Below are 9,710 nucleotides of genomic sequence, written 5' to 3' on the forward strand. Positions count from 1 at the left end.
CCCGGGACCTCGGAGTGGCGTACCCATGAAAACCGGTGTACACACTACTCGGCCACGGAGGTCGTCATAAGTCGTTTTCTTAATCTTACCCTTAAACATGTTCTACATACAATTTGTGGAAAAATAAACAATTATTAGTAACATTTTCAATTTCGCTCACTAATTACCTTTTGTTCTGAATATCGTCACTTGAAATATATTAATAAACACCTCATCCACAATAGCCCTGTCAGATAACACACAATACCGACAACAATGACACGGTTATACGTATTATAAAAATATTTATCATTGCCTTGGTTATACGCGTAGCGACTCATTTTTATAACGATGTCAACCAGTGTTATACCCTAAGGACATACTTTGTAAAATTATAAAATATGCTTGTAGTTATAATAATAATCATTGTTATTCACGCGCATGCTAAAAGTGGTTTCTTATGAAGTATCATATTTTATTGGTCAGCCCGGAACACGTGATCTTTTCTTTTGTTATCAATTAGGCTGGTGGGCAGGAAAATAGGTCACCTGACGGTAAGTGGTCACCACCGCTTATAGACATTGGCACCGTTAGAAATTTTAATCATTCCACCAATGCGCCATCAACCTTGGTAACGAAATCATTATGTCCTTTGTGTCTGTAGTTAGACTCGCTCACTCACCCTTTAAACTAGAAAACAACAGTACAAAGTATTGCTGCTTGGTGGTAGAATATATGGTAAGTGGTTGGTATTTGCTTTGCTATGCTATGCTTTCGCCGGCGATATTTCCGAACCGATTCGACTTGGGAACCTTCAAGAAAAGAGCGTACTCTTTCCTGAAAGGCCGGCAATGCACCTGCAAGCCCCCCGGTGTACAGATGTCCATGGGCGGTGGTAGTCACTTTCCATTAGGTGAGATTCCTGCTCGTTTGCCACCCATAAAAAAAAATGTAACCAGACATGCACAAAGTTCTACCACTTATAAACCTAACCTAACCTAACAAGTCATAATAATAATAATAATAGCGTACTAAACATTGAAAATGGGAGTAAAATAAATATATATTTTACTTACGATTAAATAACATAACAATATTTTAACGTAATCGTAAAACGTTCTTAAAGGTGAATCTACTTGAAAATTAAACGCTTCCAAGGAAAATATTGTAATATAACGCGTATGAGCACACCCTGCAATAAGGTTATTAAAAGGTTCGCGCGATTCATGTTTTTTGTATATTAAAATCTACCAAAAAAAACAAAACTTTATCTTATATATTAAGTCGTTACATATGAAATTGGCGTTTTGTACGGGAGGAATATAAAGTCAATTTTTTTTTTGTAAAATATATTTAATTAATCAAAGTATGCACCGTTGTTATCTATGCACTTTTGCCTTCTCATAGGTTGTTCAGTGATCCCTTTACAAAAATACCATGGGGGCGAGAATCAAGAAACTCTTTGAAGGCGGTTTGGACTGCCGCATCAGAGTTGTTTTTTTTTTCTTTGTAACAAGTTGTCCAAATTCCGGAAAAAATGGTAATCTATTGGAGCAAGGTCGTAATCGCAAATTGTAGCTCATCTAGTGTAGTTTGTTGTGCAGTGTGTGGTCTTGCGTTGTCGTGAAGTAGCAGTGGCCTAGAGCGATTGATCAATCTCGGTTGTTTAGCAGTTCTTCCTTCCTGGTTTGCAGTTGCTGACAAACGATGTCAGCCGTAATCGTTTGGCCAGATTTTAGAAAGCTGTAGTGAACGACACCAGCGCCAGTCCAAAGACTTATAATTCCAAATACTTATAAGTAACTTTTTCTGAGTAAATTTTCGTTTAGCGCAGGATTTGGCTGGTCTTCAGGGTTCAGCCATTGCGACGAACGCTTCCGATTATCGTACAGTATCCATTTTTCATCACAAGTAATGATTCGATTTAAAACCCGTTCAAAAATCGGCTATAGTCTTATTCTTAAGACCATTATAATGGTAAGGACTAACAATTTTTTTATTGAATTACTGAACTGTATGTACGTACCTACATGACTACATATGCTAATACAAATACTCAATCGTGTTGAAGTAATATGGTATTTGAACACAACATATAAACATTTCGTACCAGTTATTAAATTTATGCTTTATGTAATATTAATATAATGTATTCTGTCAAATGCACGATCATTTTTATATATTGCAAGCTAGTAAGCAAATAGGTCACCTGCTGGTGTCACCTTTGTTCATAGATATTAACATCGCAAGAGGTTTATGTTTACGGATTTTAAAGCGATTTAATCGCTGTGTTATGCTTTATTTTATCATTTACTTTCCATTGTTTAAGTACAGGATGTAACTAAAAGGAGCAGAAGGTCGCAGAGATTCGTCAAGGTTTGGAGAACGCTCATATCTCGACTGACGATTGCAGGTTAAAACACTAACTAGCACTGAATCTTCATGTATTTAACTTGAGGACTTGAAATACTAAAAAACGTCTTAAAAAAAAACCTAAACCTCAGACCATTAGCAGCAAATTGAAAGACTATATACTTTACTTTAAATATTATTAAAATGGGTAGCCAGTAATTTTGAATTACATATATCATTTTATATATTCAATTCAGTTTTGATCACAAAAAAACATACAGTCAATATAAACTAACTAGAAGAAGAGAAAACCAATTCCGCTCCTATCCAACTTAGATTGGCCAATGACACTTTCTTTTGCCTATCAACTTAAAGGTATTACAAAAAGTCTTCCGAAAACATTCTCGAAAGCAGTGAAAAGATTAAATCTCCGAAAGAAAATGTTCAAGGTCGTTGAATATACTTGGATTTAATCTGAAATTTGTTTTAGGGTATTATTTACTTTTTATCTCGCTTGCGTTCTTTGCTAGATTAAGAAACGCGTTTAATAAGAATCTTGCCTTTTTATTAAAACTGTTAATAACTCGAAATTGCTATAACAAGAGCTTATGACGTAATAAAGTGCTTTCCTTTAGGTTATTAATCTCGTGGGAGTGATTAATTAGAAATATTTATCGAAAATAATAAATCTTTTTAGTCTCGATTCGGGAGAACGATTAATCAGTAGGAATACAAGGCACTGCTAAAAATAATTACTAACTTTATTAAAACTAACTAACTGCTTCGACTTCACACGGGTACAAATAACATTAAAATATTTTTCAATAAATAAAACGTCAAATCAAATAAAACATCACCTATATGTTTCTTAAGAAAATAAATTAATAAAAACTTGATGGTAGTCTTTCTGTATAGGTACCACCTATTTATTATACATTCTACGAGCAAATAGCAATACTTAGTATGGTTGTGTTTGAAGGGTGAGTGAGCCAGAGAAAAGTTTAATAAACATGAATTTCCGAATTTGATGAATAAAGGTACTTAGGTCAAAAATATATAGCCGGTCAAGCCGTTTTTAAATAATCAATTATTATACAACGAAGTTAAAATTGACCTAAATTGGCTGTTTTTTTATAAATTCTACTAATTGTTAACCAAACACGAAGTAAATTAAGGTGTACATTTGATTGTACAATCGAATAGTACAGGTTTTACAATCATTGCGGTTTTTTTTACATGTAACTATCAATGTAAGTTTTTAAAGCGTAAAATATGTACATCTGTATAACACGAAGATAGTCTACAATTATATTTATATATTAATATTATATTAAAATTGCGACAAACCTTTTTTGTATTAGTATTTAAAATATAATAATGTTTGGATGAATCGTTCCATTTTCAAATATGCAAATTAGTTTGTTTTTTTTTTCAATAAAATAATCCAAAACTAGTGTGACGTCGTTTTCAGTGTAATCCGAACCACTTTAACTCTTTCTTGGATGAATGGAGGAGAAGAGGTTGATACGGATTTTGTTTCGTCAAAAGAGTTTAGAATAATTTCAATTAAATAACAATTCAACTAGTTGTTATCCGCGGCTTAAATTGCGTTTTAGTTTTGTCGTCAGGTATTAGGCAGAAAAATTAACCAACGTCATTCCTTAGAGTTCTAAGAATTCTAAGAGCTTGCATCATATCAAATTTCATCTTATTCGGTCAGAAGTTTGGCCGTGAAAGAGCAACAGACAGACCGCCAGCACAGACTTTATTTTGTTTTATATTCGGTGTGAATCCTATTTAAATATATATAGACATTACCTTAAACACATGACCGAAGTGAAATAATTTTCCTATAACAGGACCCTTATAATCCCTAAATATCTATGCGAGTCACATTAACAATTTAACTTGGCGAATAAACCAATATATTTGGATCCCCTGGCATAAATATGTTATATAATTGTATATGTAATTTTAATAAAGATTTCTTTGTGGCAGAAGCGAAAGCAAAAGTCCTTGGTCCAGCGGACTTGTACGTGAAGACAGGAAGTTTGCTGTCATTGACCTGCATCCTGAGTCAAGGTCCTCATGATCTGGGGACGATATTTTGGTATAAGGGTATGTAGTTCATGTCTTACTGATAGTTATAAGATATATAAACGAGCAACTGGGCCACGATATGGTAAGTTAACCAGCTGCCAATTAAAAATCCTTAGTTGGTACAATTCTTGTACCTAAAATTGCAGCAGTCCATACTAAGAACAATACAATTTCCGAAACGATGTTTAAAGTTTTGACAAAACAAGACTTGAATTAATAGCCCGAGGATAACACGTTAAAGATCCATTAGCATTACGTATATAAACGTCTTGGTACAATGGGTATATAAAGCTTCTTATTACAATTAAAATAACCCTTTTATTATTTTACCATAACATATGAATTAACATTTTAAATTAATTAAAAAGAACATAATTTGGAACGGAAAATTAATGAGATTGTTCCACAAATTATTACAAGTCTTATTTTTTGGATTTTCTGATTAAATAAATTGGAAAAAATAATAATATAAGCAATATTATTTAAAAAATGAAAGTAATTTATTAATTTCAGTACAATTACAGGTTCTGGTTAACTAGTGTTGCCTATTAACGTTCAATTAAAATGACGAGAAACTGAAACTATTACTTGAATACCATAACTTCTGAAGGTATATTTGTAATTAATTTTCTGTCCCGAAAATGTAGTTTTAATAGTATACTAATGCTAAACGCTTCGACCCAATTTCATGTTTAAAAATCCTATTTCATGGCACCCCCTATGATTCTCGCTTTGATTGCACCAAGTACGATTTCCAACTACTTTCATTTTATAACAGAAGCGATTCTTTTAGACCATTAATTGGACGGAAACTCGTATCTTCTGGCAAATTGCCTATTTGTTGCCGTACTAGCGTTTCTGGTGGCTTCGTTCTTTATTCTTGCTCTATTACGTTTTAACCAGACGGAACAATCTTTCAATTGTCTGCCATATTTCCGTTCCGATAAACTTCTATTATTTGTTTGTATTTCTACAGCATTCATGGTTGCTTTCATTCACGGTGTTTTTTATTTATAATATTTTTTTATTTATGAAAGAATTTTTTGTCCTCAATGTTTCTTCTATGCCTAATATCTAAGCACCAAAATTTTTACAGGATCAAAATTAATAGAATATAAGGAAGTAGATGCGAATGAAATTGTGGAAGAGCCAAGAATCAGGCTTAGAACAGAATGGACGGAGCAGCTCACGTCTCGTCTGACGATCGACAAACTTTTGCCGACTGACAGCGGGAACTACAGCTGCGTGCCAACAATGGCTGAAGCTGCTTCTGTGAATGTTCACGTTATAAACGGTAATTAATTTACTTATTCTGTTGATAATTGTAATGGATATTTCTTGCGAACTTTACTTTCAATTAAAACATTCGTTTCTCGTGTTATTCAATTCGAACTCTCAAAATCTCATCTAAACGACGATGATTTATCGAATTGATTTGAAATTTTGTTAATTTGATTTCGAATTCGGCTTCATATCTTCTGACTGAAACTGAATATTTTATTAGAACGCGTTTGTAAAGCCATTAAAACACGCTTTGATACAACGTTTAAATGTTTCCTGGTACATTATCCTGTTCACATTTGAGTAACTTCAGTCGTCGTTTATAAATAAAACTACTTTAGGCGTTCCTTCTGTAACGTAAATGCTTTTTGTAGATAAATAAGTATGGAAAACTTGCCTCCGTAGAAAGTCGGTGTCGCGAGTTTCGAAATAGACTTAAGTTCTTCCGATGGATGTTTAGTAAGTTTGATAGCAGAGATATTATAAGATATGGATTTTAGTATAATACGCGGTGAGGAAATGTCGAGAAAAACTTTGATATTAAAGTGTGATATGGGATTTGTTCAGTTTAATAGCGGTTATTTTTTTGTTTTGGAGATAAAATATATCAATTTGTGATATTATGTTTAGCGTTTGAAATATAATCATTATGAATGTTCGTCAAAATGAATACCAAAATGAATTAAGTGTATAATTGATTTACTACTGATTTCACATTTTAGAAAAAAAAATCGATATGTTCTTCCGTATATGATCGATCACTATGATTTTTTTATTTGATAAATAATAAAAAAATATTGGTTAAAATTATAGAATAATGACATAAACATTATTTATATAACTCGATCTCTATCGTTATTTCAATAAATATTTAAGGTACCATAGGGACCAAAAGAAAAAGATGATGAAATAAGAGTATGAAATTATATAATTTATAACTTGACGCTACTGATCTTCATGTATATTACTAAAAATCTTGTACACCTTTAATTTAATACTTCATATTTACTTGGTTGAAAAATAGGGATTCACTTAATATATTTTTTCTCTCAACTTTGTTTGTTTGTCTAATTATTTAAAATAAATTAATTCAAAGAAAGGTATTCAGAATAATTTAAAAAAAATGCATGCAAGTACTTACTCTTAAACAGAAAACATATTATTGACATAGTTACAATAACGACTAAGTTACAATTGTAGTCGCTTTGTAGTTAGTGAACGTAGCTTCAGAGTTGCCAGCAGCAAGTTTAAGTAATTTATTACTTGTAAAATTACGGCATTAATGCGACAACAGAAGCGTTATTGAATTTTAATTAAAACCTACTTGAATACAGACACTGATTGACCTAGATGTCAATTAGAATTAAATATGATATTAGTACCAACATAAAATATGGATTCGACAAGTGACGCTGTAATTTAACAGCGTCACTTAAAATGATAAGATACAAATCAAATCAAATCAAGAAGAGTTGTTAAAATAACACTAACATATTTGAGTTATAAAAGTTACAAATAAATACTTCTAATATATCTATAAATCAACTGGAAATTTAGTGAACTTTAATGACCCACTGTTTTAATGATATTATCATGGCGTAAACGATATATTCTGTTATCTTAAAATAACAAATGATGATTAGGTCATTACGAATGAGTTGAGATTCATGAATATAATGGAATGTTACATAATTGCAGACGATTAAACACTCTCGCTGAGATATAAAATACAGTGTCGTTGTATAAAGCTCTCACTAACCGACACGAATGGGTCAAAATTATCCTGTAATGAGGTTAAATTACACGACTCGCCATAGACTGTTTGTACATCATTATTGTATTTATACATATTAACAATTAATGTGTCGTGTCAGACAGTAATAAGGATTGATATTTTAACATAAATCAGGAATGAACATTATAAGTAAGTACTGTAAGCTTTCGAAGAATTTTGATGGTAGTATTCATTCTTTACTAATATTATAAAGAGGAAAATTTTGTTTGTTGGGGATAATCTTCGAAATTAGTGATCAAATTTTTAACTTGTCCACTGGTAGATAGCTAAATTAGTCCTGATCTTAGGATATAAATAATATTTATATCATATAATCTTTATTAGTAAATAGCATCCGTGGGAAGCCGGGTGGATAAAAAGAATATAAACAATCCTATATATTAAAAGCGTATTTGTCCCAGTGATTATGGGACGATAGCTGCACGTTGAAGACCGGCTATGGTCATATTTTGAAGAGCTCCGGCCGTAGATGTGCAGAAAATTTAAAAAGTACTAGCCGTGTAGAGAGCGGCGTTATGGCTGGAACAGGCGTCATCGGTTTACAATTAAATTAAGTTTAGAAATTCCTAAAAATATGTCGAATATACGCGAAGCTTCGCGTGCGACCCACTAGTGTTACATAAAAGACAGATTTTAATACAAACTGCACAGACAATATTATAGTACCAGTATTGCACTACAATTCAGTTACGCTTTCAATTTTCTTCACTCACATTAGTCGGACGAGATAATCCTACACCGTGAAAAGTTCAACAGAGGACCAAAGTCACCAAAATTATTTTACTATCCTGATCCGGGGTTCTCAGCCTGGACGTAGGAATCTGCAGTTTTATAAGCCATTAGGCCGACGAGGCGGTTTCTTTTCAATACTTCGTGTTATAAAATCGTAGGTATAGCTAAGTCTTTATGAGCCTTTTTTAATGCTGTGAACAATGTAAAATATATTCGAATCAGTTTTAAGACTCATTGCTAAATAATTCCTTTAATAAATCTATGTTATAAAAAATCTTTTAGTCTATAAATAAACAATATCTTAAAAAATATATCACTAGCCAATGATGTTGACTGTTTACGATTAACAAATTAAAATAAAAACCCTAAAATTGGTTATGTAGTTTGTAATATAAAAGACCTCTCTTTTGAGTCGGTTAATAACTAATGTAACATTTTGTTTTTATCAGGTGAGCACCCAGCAGCAATGCAACACGGAAACGCGAACACTGCGTCACCGTGTGCCCTATCCGTTAACTTAGTAATTTCATTATATTGCACCCTCGCGACGATTTACACCAGCACCGTTGACGGCTTCAGATGAAAATTACACAAAACTTAACAGATTCGATGCGAGCAAGTGTAAATTAAATAGATATAATATTGTAAAGACTTTTACATTTTGTATAGAAATCGAGTATTTTAATTGGACCGTACTAAAATTTACTTTCAAATCATGCAAGATTATTGAATGCAATGAGACGACAAATTATTTAAAAGATCTTTGAATAATATTTACGATTATGATTATATTTTTTTTTTTTTCGTTAAATAATTTATTGAAAGTGTACAAATTAGTACGGCCCACTTAAAATAAAATGAAGAGAGTTAAAAAGATTGTCATTATTATCTGAAGTAAATAATTAGTTTATATAATTTATATAAAGCAATTCGATAATATTTTTAGAATGAAAACTATCACCACTTAGATGACTTAGATTTTTCATTACTTGCGACTTTTATCAGACTGAGTAGAAGAAAATAAGTTAGAATTGAAAAAATAACGCAACCTCTTTTACAATAAAATCAATGTTTATTTTAATTAAATAAAAGCTAACCTAACTTATGAAGATGTTTAGCGATTGAATAGTTCCACTATGCTTTGTCTTCTTCTTTCGAACGTCAAATTTGGGGTTATAAAAAGAGACAAATGTATAAATTTTCATGTCCAACGTCTATCAGTAAGACTTACTAAAGAAGGTGGTATAGATACGCGATGATCTGTCTTCTTCTTTCGAATGTAAATTTACACATTACAAAAAGAGAGGTGCTGGAAGCTTAACACGTCAATCAACAAACTTTTGTTTAGTTTTTAATTTTGAAAGCGTTTTATTTTATTTAATTCTTCTCGATAACTTATCCATTGAAGCATAATCTTTTGAAACTTTTTCTACCATACAGCTCACTATGGGTTAGTGGATAGTTCAATGAG

General features: G+C 31.9%; 1 protein-coding gene across 2 annotated transcripts in view; it reads left to right on the forward strand.

Annotated features, from left to right (window-relative positions):
* LOC113401868 (zwei Ig domain protein zig-8-like) overlaps positions 1–8,940 on the forward strand; it is a 184,648-nt gene extending 175,708 nt beyond the window's left edge. For both annotated transcript variants that reach the window (XM_026641943.2, XM_064218700.1), the window contains exons 6-8: positions 4,330–4,449; positions 5,528–5,725; positions 8,689–8,940. In XM_026641943.2, the coding sequence (XP_026497728.1) occupies positions 4,330–4,449; positions 5,528–5,725; positions 8,689–8,822 (452 nt within the window). In that variant the 3' untranslated portion in view covers positions 8,823–8,940. The remainder of the gene's footprint in view (positions 1–4,329; positions 4,450–5,527; positions 5,726–8,688) is intronic.
* The last annotated feature ends 770 nt before the right edge of the window (positions 8,941–9,710 follow it).

Source organism: Vanessa tameamea, chromosome 23 (genome assembly GCF_037043105.1).
Source record: "Vanessa tameamea isolate UH-Manoa-2023 chromosome 23, ilVanTame1 primary haplotype, whole genome shotgun sequence".
Taxonomy (NCBI): domain Eukaryota; kingdom Metazoa; phylum Arthropoda; class Insecta; order Lepidoptera; family Nymphalidae; genus Vanessa; species Vanessa tameamea.